At 36.6% G+C, this 22,993-nt stretch overlaps 1 protein-coding gene across 2 annotated transcripts in view; it reads left to right on the forward strand.

The window, feature by feature from the left end:
* The first annotated feature begins 1,164 nt into the window (after positions 1 to 1,164).
* MSH4 (MUTS-like protein 4) overlaps positions 1,165 to 22,993 on the forward strand; it is a 255,757-nt gene continuing 233,928 nt past the window's right edge. For both annotated transcript variants that reach the window (XM_089980878.1, XM_089980879.1), the window contains exons 1-4: positions 1,165 to 1,277; positions 5,077 to 5,280; positions 5,392 to 5,427; positions 5,518 to 5,630. In XM_089980878.1, the coding sequence (XP_089837004.1) occupies positions 1,212 to 1,277; positions 5,077 to 5,280; positions 5,392 to 5,427; positions 5,518 to 5,630 (419 nt within the window). In that variant the 5' untranslated portion in view covers positions 1,165 to 1,211. The remainder of the gene's footprint in view (positions 1,278 to 5,076; positions 5,281 to 5,391; positions 5,428 to 5,517; positions 5,631 to 22,993) is intronic.

The following is a 22,993-nucleotide window of genomic DNA, read 5'->3' on the forward strand; positions in this document are numbered from 1 at the left end:
ACATGGGGGGGGGGGTCTGGACCAGGTTTGGTCTACAAGTGAGTTCGTTTGATAGTTAGGAGATGTCAGATCCGTCCAACGTATAGGTCAGGTTCTCTGCAGAAAGCGGTTTTAGTGTACAAGTTTTGGGAAAAAACAAAAAGCTTAACTAAGGATAGGATTAAAAGTTGGAGACTACTTACAAGTACAAAGCAGGTTGGGGAAGTGTCCCACAAATTATCGAATAAGGTTGTTCAGGTTAGGTAGGCTAGACCGGCTAAGCTAGACCTTGTGGAGAATTTGACAGAATAAAGTTGTTCAGGTTCTAGATTTTTTGAAATAAAGGTGCCCCAATTTATAGTTTTCTAGGTGGATCTAAATATGTTTTTTGCATATCAGAGTCCAAAAAAGATCTATGGTTGAAATCAAAAGAATTCAAACCAAGGGTTATGATTCAAGATTAAGGAGGTGATTTAGGGATATATTTTAGGTTTAGTGGGGGTCATTAACAGATGAGTGTCCTTAGCTGGCTAAAACACTTGAAAATTGGTGAAGTGCACCTTTTTTTTTGAACCTGCCGACACGAAGAACCGTTAAAAGACTTAACGACAAATACTGTAAGATTTATTGATAAATGAATGTGTCATTATATCTACTAACAATACATGATGTCATGATTGAAAACATATCGTTTGGAAATAAGATGTGACAACATAGGTTTTATGACAATTCAAAAGATTTAAAGACAATTCAAAAGTATTAAAGACAAATTGATTTATCGTTAAAAATCTGAAATTAGTTTTTGATTTTGATGCTGGTTTGACCTCATTTTTGGCTTGTTTAAAAGCTTAGAACCTCCTCTTCATTTGGTTAAAAACGTTGAAGAGGTAGTTTCAAAGGTTAAAAAACAAACTTGATTGGTAAAATAAAGATTTTTTGATATGACAAATATCAAATTGGGTGTCTACGGTTCTTTCTTGTGCATGCGCACACGCTTGTACACGACATCAGGGAACAAGCACAAGTTGCTTCGAGTGCGTCGAAAACATCCAAACGCAGCCTTCGCATCTCAGAGTGTCCTTCCGTGTCACTAGGGATACTACCAAAATTGCGCGTCCCTGTAATATAGGGTTCAGCATACTCTAGGGCCGCTATAAAAGGCGATTAACGTTCGAACCTCCTCGTTTTCCCTCCTCCGCCCAGAGAGAGAGAGAGAGAGAGAGAGAGAGAGAATGGAAGAGGAAGGGCGGGAGAGGTCGAGTTTAATCGTCGGACTCATAGAGAACAGAGCCAAGGAGGTAGCAATTTCGTGATATTCTATCTATTACTGTCGACCTTATTACTGCAATCCACTTTTCAACTCCCTTGAAGATTCTGTCGGTCATCTCCGATTTTGTCTCTTTCGAATTCCCGTATGCAATTTTTCCCGATCCAGAGTTAGTACATATATCCAGGAATAATTCTTTTTCTTGATGCTTCATCTTGGTGAAATTCGGTATGAAGTTATAGGCTTTCTCATTGAATTCTTAAACTGGGAGTTCAGCTTTTGGACTTCATTCCTTGTTTGATTCGAGATGATGGGAGATTATATGATCTATGCTAGGTGTTAGGTTCTCTTGAATTTCAATCCCGTTGATGTCGTTAAATATTTCCATTTCAGTGTGAAATTGTAGGGTTTGCATAGAATTCTGACACTGAGAGTTCGATTTTCGCTTATCTTTGGAGTTCATTGCTTTTTTGGTTTGAGATGTGGAGATTGTCCGATCTATGCAATGTTTTGCAGTTCTAAAAAAATTTCAATTATTTCAATATTATCAAATGCTTTGTTTCCAGTTCTCTGGAAGTTCTTATTTCGATCTCCTCTGATTCATTTTTATTGGCAACTTTAAATAGTGAAAATTTAAGGTTTCTTTCTTCGGTGCTTTCTGTTGTGAAACTTTGTCAAGAATCTTGGCATTCTGAAAATTTGGTGCTGAATCTGAATTAAGGCGTTGGAACTATATATTTCCTTTGGAGGTTCATTTGACTTATTCTAGGTACTGCTATTGTACAATTATGCTGATGTTATTTCATTTAATTTTCAGAGTGCTAAGATTTTCCCTTTACATCTTGCATATACTTTCTCCATTATTTATGTTGTTTTCGTTTATTACGTCATTGTTTTTTCCAAATACTGAAACAAGGGTGACTACTTGAAACGTTGCATTTACATTTCTCGTTAAGTTTTCCTTGGCGAGATTTCAGTAAGAAATGCACGGTATGATGTCAAAACAGAAATGAATGTTGAATCTCCATTTCCTTTGGATGACAATGTTCTATTTTTCTGTTTTTTGTTTAATTTGGCTAAAATGGTTGGTCTAGTTCATGCTAGGTACTGATGCGTTCTTGCTTGCTTAGTTTTGCTTGTGCTCTGATTAGGTCGTCATATTAGATCATAAAAAAAACTTAGTTGTATGGATCCTTTTCTTTTTCTTCGTTTATTTCACTGCATTTTGAGATAAAATCCAGCAAATTTGACACTGTGTACTGTGTGTATAATTATTGTTCTCTAAGCTGATTTAATGTTCTATTATTTGAGAATTTGGATGCTGATAGAAACTATCATTTTTTAATCTTAAAAAGATTTACTTAATCCTTATGGTCTCCTCATGTAATGCCTCTTTGTTTAGATCATAAAAAAAATATTATTTGTTTTTTTAATTTATGCAGCAAGTACCTCTGGAAAAGGGAAACCAAAACCCAAAACAAAAGAAAAAGGAAAAAAAATCAATGTAATCCGAAATAACATGTGATGATTTTTGAAGGAAAGAGAATGATAATGAGCCTGATGATTGTGTATCATGTTCTGTGAGTAACAATGCTTATTTTTTGCTCAGTTGATAAAAAATAAAGGAGCATTTGCACACTATCTTTATTTTGAATGCTTTAAATGTTAAATTGTGCATTTAATTCTTTCAACTTTTAGTGCTGATGTGTCATAGGGATTCAAGGTGATAGTTTTGGTTATTTTTTCAAACAAGTCAATTTTTTTGTTCTTTTAACCAAGGTTGTAAGTATCGTATCGTTACTCGTATCAGTCGGGCCCAAAGTAACACCATATCGTATCGTATCGTAAACGTATCATAAATTTTTAATAAAAAAATCCAAAAAAAATAGTTTCAATTATAAAAAATCATATCATATAAAGCAATGATAAATTGCACAAAATACAACCATAAATTCACATATGAAGTCAACTATATAATTTAAATCAATAACAAACTATGCAACTAATAACTAACAATCTAAATAAAAGACTACATAATTTAAATTTTAAACACAATTAAAGCCTTACATTTAACCAATAAGAGTTCATGATAACTAAAAACATTATATTTAACCAACGTCTTACATGCGAATCTTCATCTCTAAAGTTATAAACTATAAAGATCCTAAAACTAAACTATCTTCTAGAGCCTATTTGTCAAACATCAAGATAGTATTTCCTCAGTTCTGCATCCAATTGTCGCTCAATAATCTTTTTATGTTGGGTGTTTTTTGGCAAGTGGGTTATCATCATCATTATCTTCAGAATCTAGAATAATCGCTGGAAGTCCTTCATTTCTGCATTTTTGCAAAATTTTTCTTCTTCGAATATCTTCTACTTCAGCAATAACATCAACACGAAAAGTTGCAGAAATAAATGGAGAATCACATGAACGTACATTTTGATCTTAACCTGCAATATGTTGCTTAAATCTATGCAACCCACCTCTAGTAATAGCACTACAAAACAAACATCTCAAATTCAATGGTAACCCTAGTCGTGGTACATCATCAATGTTTCTGCATTATTGTCATACATGATCATCTCTAATATGACATGAATGTGAAGATGACATCAAAGAATCTAAAATAAAACAGAACCAATTAAAAAACTCAATAAGAAGCACGAAACATACATTTCCCCAAAAACACTCAATAAGAAGCAAAAATAGAGATTTTGTACCTTAACCCACTTGACTGAAAAAAATGGTGGAAATGCACTCTTGATAAAATCGCAAAAGCTCTCTCTCTTGCACACGAATCGGCCTCCAAATTGATCTCATAGAACTTAGGGTGCGTGGATTCCCTTCTAACGAACTCTAGACATATAGAGAACTCGACCTTCAAGAGACCTTTTAAACCCAAAATGAAAAAAATACAACTTTCCGCCTTTTTAAGTGTGCCAACACTGTATCGTACGATACAGATATGATACACACTCGTATCGCGATACGAGTGTGTATCGTATCACAAAACACAAAAGTAACGATATGTATCATACTATATCGTACGATACGGTACAATACATACAACCATGTTTTTGACTGCTATTGAATGTATTGCCACACATTGTTTGTGTCGCGCTTCACTTGGATGCTTCAAACGCCAGATCCAACATTTAGGCTTTCTTGATTTCAGTACAAATATGATTTTGAAGTGATGGTTTTGATTAGTTTTCCAAATGCAAGTTCGACCTTTTCTTTTGGGTGCTATTGGATGAGCATGTCACTCAATTTGTTTGATGCTCTTTTTGGTCTTGAGATTCATTATAGTTGTGATTTTCATACTTGTTTTATATATGTATATATGCATACAATTTTTTGCTAGCAAATTTTCTTAATTCATTTTATTATTTTTCTTTGTACCATAGCACTGACTGTTTATTTGTTGTCCTTATTTCTTTAACAAATGTTATATTTGTCTCTAAGTATTGTTGTTCTCATGTCTATAATTATGCTGAATATTTCATGCCAATGCAATGGGAATTCTGCTAAGTTTTAGTTAAGGTTAGGATTCGTTATATTCTGATTGTGTCATATTAGGGTCCATTTTTTTTGGTAGGTGCATCACTAGGCTGCCTGAGCTGCTAATGCAACTTGTAGATTACTGAAAGTATGCAGGTTTTACCTGGAAACTTTCATATATTTGAAACTAAGATACTACCTGATACTATCAGAATCTAATGTTGTAGATCAAAGAATTGGTATTGCAGTTGTGGTTTCCTGTTGAATGATTGTATTCATCATTTTTCTTCCTTGGTGATCTGAAAAACAACACATTTCATTAATTCAGGTTGGATTAGCTGCCTTTGACTTTAGGTCAGCTTCGCTGCATCTTTCTCAATATATAGAAACGAGCAGTTCATATCAGAACACAAAGACCCTGCTTCAGTTTTATGATCCTGCAGTGATCATTGTCCCACCAAACAAGCTGGCAGCTGATGGCATGGTTGGAGTTTCCGAGCTAGTGGACCGTTTTTATTCATCTGCCACTAAGGTGCTGATCTTGAGCATCTTTTAGTATCAAAAATGAAAGAAGAGGGGAAAAAGCCTTCTAGTTTTCTAGACATGGCTATATTATTTCCTTTCCCTTGTGGATTTTTTTCAGGTTGTAATGGCTCGTGGTTGCTTTGATGATACCAAGGTCATAGCATCTCTTTTGAAAATGTCATCTATGTTGCCATTTTGCTTTCTTTTCATGTTTTCACATATTGTGTAACTGTTCGTCATCCAGGGAGCTGTACTAACTAAAAGTTTGGCCGCTCAAGAACTCTTTGCACTTGGTCTGGATACATACAGCAAGCAGTATTATCTTTGCCTTGGTGCTGTTGCACCAATCATAAGATGGTTGGTACATGCACAATCTAGTTGTTATTTGGAAGCATATCATTGTTAAATGGACTTGTTTGTCTTTTTCAATTTCTTGACCTATTTTATTGTGAATCTTGTGTAATTCATACATTATGTGCAAGAACCTGTGCCATTGAGTATGTGACAAAATCTTCCAGTGCAGAAGAAAGTAATTGTTCTTGTCCTTATCCAAATGCATCGCCTACACTTGATTATGCATGATTAGGAAAGCTTTATTGCAGTCTTATCCATTTTTTGGATGTATACAGTATGACAAAGATGATGAGGCATTAGTTTGTTGCAATTTCTGTGTTGGTGCCAATAAAAAGACGTGTTGGTGCACTGCACCAAAATGAATACAAAGAGAGAGAGAGAGAGAGAGAGAGAGAGAGAGAGAGAGAGAGAGAGAGAGGTTTCAGTGGCCATGTATGCATGTGCATTTGATGTTGGAGGAGGAGAGAGGGTCACTGTTGTAACTGCTTGAGAGAGTGAGTGTAATACCTCGAAATTTTAACCCAGATTTATGTGGATTTTTTTTTATATAACAGCGGAAAAAATAACCAATATAGGGTTAATCATTTCAGAATATTACATTTGAGAGAAAACTCAACACACGTATTTCATTTCATTATAATATAAACATTTAAATTACCATAAACCCACAGAATCACTGGAACAGTAAATCAACAATCTCAATCCAATGCCTCATCCCGCAACCGCTCATAAGTCTACTCGTTTACCTGAAAATGGTAAAAATTATAGGAATTAGACTACCACGTCTAAGTAGGACAACTGTAACTTTTAATGCAGGTATATCATGAATCTAGCATATGATGTGGGTGTTAAAGGTGATTCTCAACATATGTCTAAACAAGTAAGCAATTTATGTCACAGAAACCAACATTCATATACGTGAACATGTAAATAGTTATCCAACAACCATAACTGAGCAAGTAAAGCATCGTTGTAACATTAATAAACAAGTAAATGTGTATTGCAACAGTCATAACAATAACCTGTACAACTCTCAGATAATTCTTCAACTACCTCATATTTACACATTTCACAATTTTATATCGTCACAATCTCAGAATATAAAGCATGTTAAAGAACATAAACATATCTCTCCAGTATTTCCACTCACCATGATACCTAACTGCACTAAATTGTGTTTAAATTATCTTACCCCGCGGGTACACACGAGCACAGGTGACCATCTCAGAAGAGAACGTTCGGGGGTATATTATTCAAGAGTATTTTATTAACCCAAACATTCTAACTGAGACTGAATCCCCAAGGGAGTGATCAATAGCCGAGAGAATCTCCCAAGGGCTCAACTCAAAATATGATGCATCCCTAACTTTTGCAGAAAACATGAAACTACCACCTAGAACACATAGGTAGTCCTGGTCCCTAACTCCGAGGACTGGGACCAACGAGACGCTTCACGTTCAAAACACAACACAAGTCCTCGAAGTTTTGTACCACCTACCCTCTACAAGGTAAGCCTCAAAACTGGTTTCATTAGTTAATCATTTTCCCGAAGTTCAGGACATTTCCCAACTTCCTTCTACTGCCATAGCAGTAAATCCCAACCCTAGTCATTTTACCAAGGTTTATAAAACAGTCTCAATCCTTTGTAATATTGATTTCATAAACCCACTCAAAGTACTCCGATCCCTTTAAACCTGTCAAGAACGCAACATTTATAATTAAGTTTTCATCATTTTATTGTCATAGCACAAGCTAAGAGCCTAAGTACCTGTATCGATTAATCAATCCGATATAGCCCATTGCGCAAGTTTTTTTTTCCAAGTATCCGCCTCGCGGAAAGGCATATGTCCATATGTCAATAAGTGCATCATCATATGTTTGGAGCCAGTATAACAACCTCATTCTTGAAACACAATTAATCTGTTGTCTACAAGCAAATTCAAATCATACATTTTCTGACCAACAAGCAATTTAAGCATATGATAAAAGGAAACATCCAACAACCACTGCAACCTTGGCAAATCTAGACCGGATCTGTCATGTTGAAGAAATTGGAAGGTCTCTCCAGATCCACTAACTCATGGGAATCAGCGGACCTGGCTAGAACCTCATGTGCCTGTTATTTCATAGTTTTGGTCTGAAACAACACTATGTTCACTGTAAGCAAACCTAAACATTTTTAAGGAAAAAGCATATGTATAAACCAGTAAGATCAGCCCATGCACCGATTGAGAAACCAAATCGCATACATGGGTTCTAACTACTGACTGTCAACTGGTCATAGCCCAGTAATTTTGGACAATTCTGGACCAGATCGACAATCATAGCGTAAGTCGGCAACTCAGTCATTTGTTGTTCTACTAGTACAGCAACATGCTGGTGACAACGTGCTGTGAGTTGGCTGATGTCATGGTGTTAGCAACAGGTAATTGCTGCAGAATTTCACAGCAAGAGACTGCTGACAGCAGCTAGAATGCATAACAAAATCGGCAGCATAAAGTTGCCAAAACAAAATTTTCCTTTTTACCAATCGAGTGTCAATATTAAACCAGTTTCGACAAACTAACGTTGTCCAATAAAAACTTTGATATGACGTAACATGACAGCTTCAGACATCACATTATCATGAACCTAGATTGTTCTTGAAAGAGATAATCTACTGAACAATATTAAAACACATTAAATACGACAATTCTTGAAAATACATTCATCATGACATCTCTTGAATCACAATTGCATTCAATATGACAGCTCTTACCAAAAAAAAAACAAATATCATTTGCTGGCAGTTAGAAAGACATGTATTGTTCAAAATAGATCATTAATTCTTTCTATTCATATATCTATTATTTAGTTCATAGGTTTTCTTCATAACATACAAATGCGCGCATATAGCATATAATTAAAATTAATTAATTATTGCTGGGGACCAAAACAAAAGTTGGAAAATAAAAAGAAAGGAGATGCGAGTCGCTAAGTATAACTCTCATAGAAAAAAAGATAACTCTTTTTTTTGAAGTATTCATTATTATTGCATACAATGACAATGTCAGAAGAAATAAAATTGCACTGATTGCTTCATATCTCCATTCATTAGGATCGATGGTATCAACTACCAATGGAATCAACTCCCGCTGATAAATGATAAATAAGATAAAAAAAGGAAAAATAAAAGAAAAGGTTCCAATTCCTATCTCAGTCTATTTGAAATATACCATATATATACCTACCGTCGTGATACACTTAATAACAATAACCAGAAATTAATTACATTACCTAAATGAGATAAAACAAAAATATTTTATCTATCAATTGATCAAATTCAAGCATAGCGTCCCCACGATTCAAATAAGACTTTTGTTCAATGATCCATTACTTGAACTTGATTAAGGCAATTTTAGTAACCTCTTAATTCACCTCTATGGGAGGTTACAAGTATCATAGAATTTCCCACAAGTTCTGGTGGAAGCCAATCAATCAGTTTCAAATGAAACTTAAATTAGTTAATGATTTTGGATAAAATAATTAGATCTTGTTGGGTCGAGTTATTTGTGGATCTCATGATCCATATCAAAAGCTAATAACTACTTAACCCCCAGCCCAGTATTAACCAATAATTTGATTAATTAATTATATCATTTGAATATCATTTGACCAATTCAATTGTAACTCCTTGGGTTAAATTTTAAATAGGCGAGGAAGAGCGAGAATAATAAAAAAGAATGTTCTTTCTTTTCCGTATCCTTATTTTGGTTTGTGTTTAAAAAAAATAATAACTGGTGATGAATATGAATTGGGAACAATAATTAATATAATTATAATATAGAAGAAAATAGAATAAAAAGATTTGATTTTATTATTATCGAACGCATAAATCAATATGCATGGATTATACCTTTCGTTCCGCTTCTAGTTACTATGTTAATAGGATTGGGACTCCTGCTTATTCCAACAACAACAAAAAATATTCGTCGTATATGGGCTTTTCTCGCTGTTTTATTGTTAAGTATAGTTATGGTCTTTTCCACCAAGCTGGTGATCCAGCAAATAAACGGTAGCTCAATTTATGAATATCTATGGTCTTGGAGCATCACCAATGATTTTTCCTTAGAGTTCGGCTACTTGATTGATCCACTTACTTCTATTATGTCGATATTAATCACTACTGTTGGAATCATGGTTCTTATCTATAGTGATAATTATATGTCTCATGACCAAGGATATTTGAGATTTTTTGCTTATATGAGTTTTTTCAATACTTTTATGCTGGGATTAGTTACTAGTCCCAATTTGATACAAATCCATATTTTTTGGGAACTTGTGGGAATGCGTTCCTATTTGTTAATAGGTTTTTGGTTTACCCGACCAATTGCAGCAAATGCCTGTCAAAAAGCGTTTGTGACTAATCGTGTAGGGGATTTTGGTTTATTATTAGGAATCTTAGGTTTTTATTTAATAACAGGTAGTTTCGGGCATGGCCAGCTCCCATTAAAGCGGTACGTGAGCTGGGTTCAGAACGTCGTGAGACAGTTCAGTCCATATCCGGTGTGGGCGTTAGAGCATTGAGAGGACCTTTCCCTAGTACGAGAGGACCGGGAAGGACACACCTCTGGTGTACCAGTTATCGTGCCCACGGTAAACGCTGGGTAGCCAAGTGCGGAGCGGATAACTGCTGAAAGCATCTAAGTAGTAAGCCCACCCCAAGATGAGTGCTCTCCTATTCCTACTTCCCCAGAGCCTCTGGTAGCACAGTTGAGACAACGACGGGTTCTCTGTCCCTGCGGGGATGGAGCGACAGAAGTATTGAGAATCCAAGATAAGGTCACGACGAGACGAGCCGTTTATCATCACGATAGGTGTCAAGTGGAAGTGCAGCGATGTATGCAGCTGAGGCATCCTAACAGACCGAGAGATTTGAACCTTGTTCCTACATGACCCGATCAATTCGATCAGGCACTCGCCATCTATTTTCATTGTTCCATTTTTTACAACATGAAAAAACCAAAAGCTCTGCCCTACATCTCTATCTATCCAAGGGATGAAGGGGCATTGGGAGGTTCCCTTTGGTGTCCCTTCCAGTCAAGAATTGGGGCCTCACAATCACTAGCCAATATAATAATGCTTTTCTCTCATGCCTTTCTTCGTTCATGGTTCGATATTCTGGTGCCCTAGGCGTAGAGGAACCACACCAATCCATCCCGAACTTGGTGGTTAAACTCTACTGCGGTGACGATACTGTAGGGGAGGTCCTGCGGAAAAATAGCTCGGCGCCAGGATGATAAAAAGCTTAACACCTCTTTTTCTTATTAAATGAAAAGGTCGTCTTATTCAAAACTCTAATTATGACATCCCCTCTCTCCCACTTCACACCTCGGAACAACGCACTGTTCTTATAGAGTAGAGAGAAACGCGCTTCCACATCTTCTTAATCCGAAATAAAATGGCTGAGGAGAGGAAAGGTTCCTTTTGGAGGGTACTCCCGGGAACGGATCCAGTGGAGACGGGGTGGGGCCTGTAGCTTAGAGGATTAGAGCACGTGGCTACGAACCACGGTGTCGGGGGTTCGAATCCCTCCTCGTCCATAACCGGCCTCAAAGGGGAAGGCCCCTTCCTTTCCTTTATTACCTCTGGGGGTAGGAAAATCATGATCGGGATAGCAGACGCAAAGCTATGGAACTCGGGTGTAGGTCTTTTGTCGAAATGCAATGGCCTTACTATTTATCGATAATAGTTACATATAGTACGCCCGGTCCGAATCAACATATTTGTGTTTTACTCCCCGTAACTCTTCCTCAGCCAGGCTTAGGCAGAATAGCAGAGCAAGTCCTAGTAGCATAGCAAAAATGCGTTCCTCGTCATTACATTAACATTAATATGCTTGCTCGCGGTAATTGTGGCCACCCATCTAAATTATGGATGAATTGAATTATATTTATTTATTTATTATAGTATTGATGCCTTGTCACATTGCCCTTTCTGAGATGATTCATAGACCATACATATTGGAATAATATATCATTGCTCTTCCCCTTCTCCCTTTCTCTCATCCTTCCATTCATCCGCATCCCTCTATTTTGGCTTCACAACTTACACAATCAATCAAGATTCTTTACTTTATTGAAAAAGGATTTCAGTTGCTACAACTATATGATTATTATCTCATATAATGACCGATTCCTTGGATCTCGAGAATACGAAGCAATGAGCTGGTTATTAATTTATATTAGGTTAGGTAGGGTCCAATTCTTTCTTTTAGTCCCAACGAGTCACACACTAAGCATAGCAATTCTATCATACCAAAGTGGTAAATCGAATTGTTATTCAAACATATATAATTGATCATTTTTGACTAAACGGAAAAAGACCTAACTAAACGGAAAAAGACCTAAACTAAATTGAGTTTTTTGCCCTCTCCATGGATACTTATCCATGGATAGAATCGCAAGAAAAGGAGACATTACTCTTCATCCAAAAATATCCAAATTTTTATCCCTAATACTCCATAGATAGTTCGAACTGGATAGGAACAATGATCAATTTTAACTCGAATGGTCTGTAGGGGAACCCTACCCTCTCTAATCCATTCAACGCGGGCAATTTCGTTTCCGTTGAGACGTCCTGCAATTTGTACCTGAATTCCCTTTGCATCTGCTTGTTCAGCTAATTCAATAGCTTTTTTCATTGCCTTTCGAAAGGAAACTCTATTCTTTAATTGCAGAGCGATATATTCTGCAAGAATATTAGGTTGCCCGTAAGGTCTTGGAACTCTTGCGATAGCAATGTTGAGTCTCCGGTTCACGGAATGAAAGCTTTTTTTTACATTAGTCTGTAATTCTTCGATTCCTCGGGCTCTACCCTCTATTAACATATTGGCGAATCCAATATGAATTATGACTTGTATCAAATCAATTCTTTTTTTAATATCTATACGTGCAATTCCCTCAAAACCTGAGGATATTCTCATATGTTTTTGTACATAATTCTTGATACAATCCCGTATTTTTTCATCTTCCTGGAGACCTTTAGAATAATTTTTTGGTTGTGCGAACCAAAAGGAACGATGACTTTGGGTTGTACCAAGTCTGAAACCAAGTGGATTTATTTTCTGTCCCATATCTACCTACCAATATTATCTTTCTAAACTAAAATAAAAAAGTAATGTTTTGAAAATCAAATATTTTTCAAAGTGAAGTTAGGTCTTTCGCTCAATACAATAGTTATATGACAGGTGGGTCTTTTTATTGGGTAATTACGTCCCCGAGCTTGCGGTTTTAACCTTTTGACGATAACACCTTCGTTGACTTCGGCTTTACTAATAAATAAATCAGCTTCTTTCAAACCCCTATTGTGACTAGCATTTGCTGCTGCAGAATAAACTAATTTGAAAATGGGGTAACATGCTCGATAAGGCATGAGTTCCAGTATCATAAGTGCTTGCTCATAGGAGCAACAACGAATTTGATCAATTACCCTTCGTGCTTTTTGAGCGGACATACCTATATGTCGAGCTAAAGCTCGTATTTCTATACCCTGGGTCTTCTTTATCATAGGGTTTTACCTCATACACACCAATAAAAATAAGAATAAATCATGAGCACCTATTTCATTTTTTATTTACATTACTACATTAACTATATTACCATTACCGCCGAGATCTATTATCGTTTTTCGCGTGACCCCGGAAAGTTAGAGTAGGTGCAAATTCTCCCAATATGCGACCCACCATACGATCCGTTATATAAATAGGTAAATGCTCCTTTCCGTTATGAATAGCAATTGTATGACCGACCATTGCAGGTATAATGGTGGATGCCCGGGACCAAGTTACTATTATCCTTTTTTCCTCCACGTTGAGCTTCTCAATTTTACTTAATAAGTGATTAGCTACAAAAGGATTTTTTTAGATGAACGGGCCACAAGTGATTACTCCCCTTTTCATTTTGTAAAGACGAAAAAACCTATTTTCGTTCGCCCATCCACATCATTCATTATTTTTTCTTTCTATTTACGGCGACGAAGAATAAAAATATCACTATATTTATTCCTTTTCCTACTCCTTCTTCCAAGCGCGGGATAACCCCAAGGAGTTGTGGGTTTTTTTCTACCAATCGGGGCCCTCCCTTCACCACCTCCATGGGGATGGTCTACAGGGTTCATAACTACTCCTCTTACTACAGGACGCTTACCTAGCCAACATTTAGATCCGGAACCAGTCAATCTCCCATGTTGCCACCCACCCGGGATGGTAACCATAAGCTTTGACCAGCATTAAATGCTGGGCCATTCGTTGAAGATAAGAGTACATCGAACCCATATGAAGTCTAACCATGAGCGGACTGTATCCATTGGGCAAATATGGGTTCGATCAAGATTTGTTTTTCTCGAGTACCAAAAGCAAGCATGACGTCATTATGAACATAGAGTCCCAAGGTATGGAACCCCAGGAACAAGCTAGCCCAACTTAAATGAGATATGATAGCTTCTTTATGGTCTAACATTCTTGCCAATACATTATCCTCATTCTGCTGCGGATTGTAATCCCTAATGAAGAATATAGCTCCATGAGCAAAGGCTCCTGTCATGATGAACCCTGCGATGTATTGGTGATGAGTATATAATGCAGCTTGAGTAGTAAACTCTTGTGCTATGAATGCATAAGCAGGTAAAGAGTACATGTTTTGAGCTACCAAGGAAGTAACAACTCCCAAAGAGGCTAGAGCAAGACCTAATTGAAAATGAATCGAATTATTGATTGTGTCATAAAGACCTTTATGCCCACGTCCCAATCGACCCCCCGGAGGAATATGCGCCTCTAGAAGATCTTTAATACTATGCCCAATCCCGAAGTTAGTTCTATATATATGACCAGCAACGAGAAAAATAAATGCAATAGCTAAATGATGATGGGCAATATCGGTCAGCCATAAACTTTGAGTTTGCGGATGGAATCCCCCGAGAAGGGTTAGAATGGCAGTTCCCGCTCCTTGGGAGGTACCGAATAAATGACTACTGGAATCGGGGTTTTGGGCATAAAGATTCCACTGAAATCCGATGGTGTTTTTCGTAGTAGTCCAAGGGGTTGGTTCACTTTTGGACATGCTTCGTTTGCTTTGCTTTTCTTTTTCGGCCACATTTGGCATGGTGCTAGAACCTTGTTTAGAGATGTTTTTGCTGGTATCGACCCAGATTTAGATGCTCAAGTGGAATTTGGAGCCTTCCAGAAACTAGGAGATCCAACTACAAGGAGACAAGTAGTCTGATACAACATTTCTCTCGTATGTCTAGCCTATGTTCCATTTTTTTTTATATAGGGTACCGGAGAAATATTGATTCGAATCATCACCTATTACTCTTGACCTTCACTTGTCTGGGAAATGATCCCAAATGAACAGGTATGGAAGCTATAATTGTAAAACACGATCGAATCTATGGAAGCATTGGTTTATACATTCCTGCTGGTCTCGACTCTAGGGATAATTTTTTTTGCTATCTTTTTTCGAGAACCGCCTAAGGTTCCGAATAAAAAGATGAAATGATTTTTCATTATCTCAATTGAAATGATGACCCTCCCAATAGGGAGGGTCACCATTTCAGCTAGTCCCCGTGTTCCTCAAACGGATCTCTTAGTTGTTGAGAGGGTTGCCCAAAGGCGGTATATAAGGCATACCCAGTAAAGCTTACAAGTAAACCAGATATGGAGATGGCGACTAGAGTTGCACTTTCCATTATTAAGTAATTTCAAGACCACGCTGGATCTACGATAAGATAGTTTATTTACAACGGAATCGTATACAAAGTCAACAGATCTCAAATAATGCATGCAATAGGATTTATGGCTACACAAACCATTGAGGGTAGTTGCAGATCTGGGCCAAGATGAACTATTATAGGCGATTTATTAAAACCATTGAATTCGGAATATGGTAAAGTAGCTCCTGGATGGGGAACTACACCCTTTATGGGTGTCGCAATGGCTCTATTTGCAGTATTCCTATCTATTATTTTGGAGATTTATAACTCTTCTGTTTTACTGGATGGGATTTCATTAAGTTAGGTCGAGAAGAACGGGTAAGTCCTAACTTTCAAAAAAAAGAATCACTTAGGATTCAGATTTCTAGGTCATCTCATTCTGTTTGGTAGTTCGACCGTGGAATTCTTTTGTTTCGGTATTTCCGGAATATGAGTGTGTGACTTGTTATACCTATTGATAATACAGAGAATAAGTCTGTCATCTCGTCAAGGGAGATGGTTCTAGCCCATCAGATAGTCAGTCTAGTATCTGGAGCACGGACTATATGGAATAGATCAAGAACTATTTGAACTATGATTCATACCTACTATACATACCTCGTGACCGGCCTCCAATTATTTTCAATTAACTTTTTAACGAAGTGTTTCATAAATCGAACCACCTTTTTCCTTCAGAATCATGCTTAGTTTGAGCTGAGCGAGGGACAGGACAAATATTTCTATGGATTCTTAGTTATTATATCTGTTCATTGAATAAGTGAAGTGATGATCAAACGAAGGGGTTCCTACTCAGAGAACTTTTTGGTTCTGTTTTGTTCTTTGTTGAATCATCGTGGTTCTAGTAGGAATCTGAGGTTTCAATTGATTCATAGGGTCTCAACAAGATAATTCCTATCAATAGTAAATTCGTATGTATTACGTATAAACAACAAATAGGGTAAGAGAGCATTCAAAAGGCCTGTAACAATCAACATAGGATGAGCCAACTTGATATTTTGGCGCTATCATCACAAAGAAGAGATTTAGGTTTTGGTTCCTTCATTTTTTGGGGAAAGATTGAATCAAGTGAAGTGCCTAAAAGGTTTCAAATCTTTCTTTTCTATTGCACGTTGCAACCAGAACCAGTATTGGGGTGTTTTCGCTTGAGCCGTACAAGACAAAATTCTCATATACGATTCTCAGAGAGGGTCCCTTTGGTTCACCTATCTCAATAAAGTATATGATTGGTTCGAGGAGCGTCTCGAGATTCAAGCGATTGCAGATGATATAACTAGTAAATATGTTCCTCCTCATGTCAATATATTTCATTGTCTAGGAGGGATCACACTTACTTGCTTTTTAGTACAAGTAGCTACAGGTTTTGCTATGACTTTTTACTATCACCCGACCGTCACATAAGCTTTTGCCTCTGTTCAATACATAATGACTGAAGCCAACTTCGGTTGGTTAATCCGATCAGTTCATCGATGGTCAGCAAGTATGATGGTTCTAATGATGATCCTGCACGTATTTCGTGTTTATCTCACAGGCGGTTTTAAGAAACCACGCGAATTGACGTGGGTTACGGGTGTAGTTCTGGCTGTATTGACTGCATCCTTTGGTGTAACTGGTTATTCTTTACCTTGGGACCAAATTGGTTATTCGGCAGTCAAAATTGTAACTGGCGTACCCGAGGCTATCCCTGTAGTGGGATCGCCTTTGGTAGAGTTATTACGCGGAAGTGCTAGCGTGGGTCAATCCACTTTGACCCGTTTTTATAGTTTACACACTTTTGTATTACCTCTTCTTACTGCCGTATTTATGTTAATGCACTTCTCAATGATACGTAAGCAAGGTATTTCAGGTCCTTTATAGAGAAGACAGAGCATAGGTATTTGTAATAGATCATATATCATTTGGGTAGGAACAAAAAAATAGTATTTCATTGCTATAAATATGGATTATTGAAAAGAATAAGACATGTTATTTGGATATTTCCCTTCAACCCCAAAGTATTTTTTATTTGATACGAATAGTTGAAGTGGATTCTCGGAAGAGAGGATGGATTATGGGAGTGTGTGACTTGAACTATTGATTGGTCCAGGTTGGGTATTGTTCTGTTCTATTTAGTCACGTTTTACTCACATGATGATTCCATTCCAATCTCTTTCCTGTTTTACTTTTTTATTGTTATTGTTTTTTACGAGATTAGCCTCCTATGACAAGGCATATATAACATATATATAATTATATCTCAGCGCGAAGAAAAGGAGAGTCAGAAAGAAGAGTCTATGATGAAGGCTAAAAACGAAAGATGACATTAAAAACGAAATAAGACATGACTCTTACTCTTAATTGAGTCAGAGTAGGGGCGGATGTAGCCAAGTGGATTAAGGTAGTGGATTGTGGATCCACCATGCGCGGGTTCAATTCCCGTCATTCGCCCATCCACATCATTCATTATTTTTTCTTTCTATTTACGGCGACGAAGAATAAAAATATCACTATATTTATTCCTTTTCCTACTCCTTCTTCCAAGCGCGGGATAACCCCAAGGAGTTGTGGGTTTTTTTCTACCAATCGGGGCCCTCCCTTCACCACCTCCATGGGGATGGTCTACAGGGTTCATAACTACTCCTCTTACTACAGGACGCTTACCTAGCCAACATTTAGATCCGGCTCTACCCAAACTTTTCTGGTTCACCCCAACATTACCACTTGTCCGACTGTTGCTGAGCAGTTTTTGGATATCAAACGAACCTCTCCAGATGGTAATCTTAATGTGGCCGATTTACCCTCTTTTGCAATCAGTTTCGCTACAGCACCTGCTGCTCTAGCTAATTGTCCACCCTTTCCAAGTGTTATTTCTATGTTATGTATGGCCGTGCCTAAGGGCATATCGGTTGAAGTAGATTCTTCTTTTTGATCAATAAAAACCCCTTCTCAAACTGTACAAGCTTCTTCCAAAGCATACGACTTTCTGGATGTAGATGATGATATCTAGACAGATGGATCTTATATGAATCATATGATGAAGTACCACATGAGTGGATATATAGGAATCCAAATCTGCCGAATCACTCATGCTACGATCTTCTACATCCTAGGTCTCCCCATTCCGTCATCTGGCTTATGTTCTTCATGTAGCACTCATACCGAATGACTCTATGAAATTACGTCGATACTTCCATTCCACATATTACGGGTAACGTAGGAGACATCTCTATTTTTCCCCTGGGGATCTTTAGAATTACCACTGCTTAGCTTTCAATTCGCCTCTGACCATCAAATGAAATGTGAATAACCCATCCTCCTCTCTTTGAAACAAGGGGCGCTTCCGGTTCTATCCGTGCTTCAAACAATTTTGTCTTCTCCATATTACCATATCTCTAGAGTCAATAATTTTATATGAGGAACCACTGAACTCAATCACCTGCTGTCGTTACTCTTCAGTTTTCTGTTGAGGTCTATCCCGTAGAGGTACTCAAATTGGATCAGTGATCGATTTCTAGGTTTTGTCATAAACCTAATTGGTTACTTCCAATTACGTAAATCAATGGTTCAAACCGCACTCAAAGGTAGGGCATTTCCCATTGATATAGGAACTTCTGTACCAGAAACAATGGTATCTTCAATTATAGCCCCTCTGGGATGTAAAATATATCTCTTCTCACCATCCCCATAGTGTATGAGACAAATGTATGCATTTCGATTAGGGTCGTATTCTATGGTTACGATTCTACCAGATATGTCTTTTTCATTCCGTCGAAAATCGATTTTACGGTATAGACGCTTATGACCTCCCCCTCTATGCCTTGCGGTAATGATTCCTCTGGCATTACGCCCTTTACCACAACGATGCTGTCCATAGATCAAATTTGTTCGTGGATTGGATTTCACTTGACTGTCTACGGCTCCTTTGCGTGTGCTAGGGGTAGAAGTTTTGTATAAATGTATCGCCATGTTATTAAGTATTTTTTTTTATTTAAGTTCTTTTCTCTATAAGAGGTGGAATAGAATAACCCGGTTAAAGCGTAATGATCATACGTCTGTAATGCATTGTATGTCGCATAATAGGTCCCATTCTTCTACCCTTTCCCGGGAGTCGATGGCTATTCATAGCTACTACCTTGACACCAAAGAAGAGTTTGATCCAATGCTTTATTTCTGTCCTAGTTGATCCTGATTCGACATTAGAAGTATATTGATTGTTCCCCAATAATCGAATACTTTTTTCTGTAAATACTAAATCCATTTTCTTCTCTATGAGTTTCAGTATCTATAAGAATTAGAATTCTTACCGTTTCTACCGTTTCTATCTTATTCTTATAGTATGAATATACCAATTAGTTATGTATGGATGATGAGATTCTGTTGATATGGAGCCAATTCTATTATTGAACGTTCCAATTCGCGTGCATCGATCCTAATGAATGCAGATATAATTGTTTCCAGAAAATGTTTTTTTTTTAATAGTCATAGACTTTCTGCACATGTATAACTTAATTCGATGACATTTTACAACCAAAGTTAATTTCAGAAATCATGTTTAACAGTTATTGGTTTATAATAACTTAGGTATCCAGAAACCAACATCTGCTGATGCTAGCACCTGGATATTAAGGGATTCACATCTGGTGACAGACTTGCTCTAGTTGCCAAGTTGACTTGCATACATGTGCTTATAAGTTTAGCACTGTACAAAGGATGGACCTTGCACCAATTAGATGTGAAGAATGTGTTTCTTCACATTACTTCTTAGGGATTGAAGTCCTAAGATCAAATGAAGGGATTCTTCTATCCTGAAGAAAGTATTATTAAAGGAAGTTGGAATGCTTGGATGCAAAGATGTAGATACCCAACCATAAGTTGGGCCAAAGTGAAGACAAGAAATTGAAAGACAATGAAAGGAATCAAAGATTGGTTGGGAAGCTTAAATATCTTACCATTAATAGGGCCGGTGTAGCATATGTTGTAAGTGCATTCAGTAGATTCATGCATGTTCCAACTCTTGTGAATTTGAATGCTATATATCAAGTTTTGAGATACTTGAAGCAAAATCCAGAAAAAGGGTCTTTAAAATGCAAATCATGGCCATTTTGACATAGATTATATGTAGATGAAGATTGAGCAGGAGTGTTTGAAGATAGAAGGTCAAACTTAGGGTATTGTGCATTAATTGGAGGAAATTTAGTGTCGTAGAAAAGTAAAAAACAAACAATGGGGACTAGATCTAGTGCAGAGGCAAAGTATAAAGCTCTAGCACATGGAATATGTGAAGGCATGTGGTCAAAATCATTAGTCTCAGAATTGCAGCTCAAGGTCAAGATACCTATCTCATTATTTTTTTATAATAAAGCTATCATACAAATAGCATCAAACTCACTCATCATGAAAGAACCAAACATACAAAGATGGATTGTCACTTCATCACGAAGAAGATTGAGACAAAGTAATTGGCAGATATCCTCACTAAAGTTGTAAATAAAGGAGACTACAGGAGATTAGCGGCAAGTTAGGGATGTTAGATATCTTCTCCACAACTTGAGGGAGAGTATTTGAGAATGATATAAAAGAATAGGGATATTTCAAGCTTTATGATACTCTTATTGCTTTATTAGTTCTTTATATTTTTCTGTAAGAGCATTTTTGTCCAAGACCATATTCTTTGTAAAAACATGTGTATATGTTTAAAGAAGGGTAATAAAAGGGAATTATTATTGTGCCCTAACTTCTCTCCGTACCGCGACCTATTTCTTTCTACTCTCTTCTTCTAACTCTCCTTCTTTATCACTCATTTTCTACACTCTTTTGGATAAGCAAAGGATTCAGCCATGATCACCTGAGTGAACACCCCCCCCCCATGTGAGATTCTTCACTAGAACCTGTTTTGTGAGAAAGAGAAAAGAAGAGGAGAATAGGGGTTGCGGATGTCACGATTTCCTTAATGAAATCGTGACCTAGAACCTGTATTTAAAGTTTTAACCTACAATATGGGTTCGGGTCTGTTATGATATCCAAACCCGGTACATGGTACATTCGGTAACACATGATATTATACAAAATACTACTTTTTCACCTCCCCTCAAGTTGATCATGGTTTTGAACCATGAATAACTTGCCTTTAAGCATCCAAAAACGATCTTTTGTTAAACCCTTTGTAAATATAGCTGCTACTTATCTTTTAGTATTAACAAATTCAGGCTCGATCTCTTTTTCTTCAACTTTTTGTCTTACAAAATGCTGGTCGATCTCAAGATGCTTGGCACGATTGTGATGTACTGGATTGAATGACATGTTGAGAGCACTTTGATTGTCACACAACAAGGTAGACCGAGAGATCGTTTCTCCCACTTCAATCAGTAAATGCCTGACCCATGTGACTTCGACAGTATCGGCAGCCATGGATCTATACTCGGCCTCAGTGTTTGATCTAGCGACGACCTTTTGTTTTCTACTACTCCAAGAGACTAAGTTTTTTCCAATGAAGACACAATATCCTGATGTAGACCTTCGTTCATCTGGATCCCCTGCCCAGTTTGCATCACAATATACAATAAGCTCACGCATATCCTTGCCAGACGATTTTGGAGAATATATCAACCCATCCCCAATTGTTCCTTTCAGATATCTGAGTATCCTCTTAACCGCCTCCATATGTACAGTACGTGGTGCATGCATAAACTGAGACACTTGATTCACTGAATAAACAATATCATGTCGAGTGAATGTGAGATACTATAACATCCCTATTAGACTGCGATACTTGGTGGGATCCTCACACAAACGCCTAGGCTTTGAAATTCCTAGGTGGGTACCTTAAAAGGTACCAATCTTGCCGATTAGGAACGCCTAGTAAGTGACTAAGCTACCTCCGCCTAGACATGAGGGCAATTTAGTTATTTATTATTATTATATATATTCTGTTATTTTTTTTATATATATAATTATATATATGTGCATGTTTTTGTGTGATTTGTTCTGTGAAATGTTGAAAACGTAAATATAAATATATATATATATATATATATATATATATATATATATATATATATATATATATATATATATATATATATATATATATATATATGTGTGTGTGTGTGTGTGTGTGTGTGTTACTTTGCTTTTGTGATTTTTTCTGTGAAACATTGAAAGCATGCACAATTAATTTTAATTGATTGTGCTTATTTATTTGTGTGTGTTACTTTGTTTTTGATGATTTTTTCTATAAAAGACTGAAAGCATGTTTAGTATTATAGATTATGTAATATGTTATTTATATGTATGTGTATTGTGCTTCTGTGAAAGGCTGAAAGCATATTTTGTTGATTATACTGAATATGTTATGAATAATTGAATATATATATATATATTTATATATATATATATATATATATATATATATATATATATGTGTGTGTGTGTGTGTGTACAATAATATATATATATATATATATATATATATATATATATATATATATATATATATATATATATATATATGTATATTCTGGTTGTGTATGTTAATATATTTTGTAAAAGCGTGCGTAATTTTGTACTTGTGTGATGAAAACATCTTATTAGTAAAAGAAGTAAACATATTGTTATGTATATTTTGTATACTTTTTTATATT

Source organism: Nuphar pumila, chromosome 11 (genome assembly GCF_984573655.1).
Source record: "Nuphar pumila chromosome 11, dmNupPumi1.hap1.1, whole genome shotgun sequence".
Classification (NCBI taxonomy): Eukaryota; Viridiplantae; Streptophyta; class Magnoliopsida; order Nymphaeales; family Nymphaeaceae; genus Nuphar; species Nuphar pumila.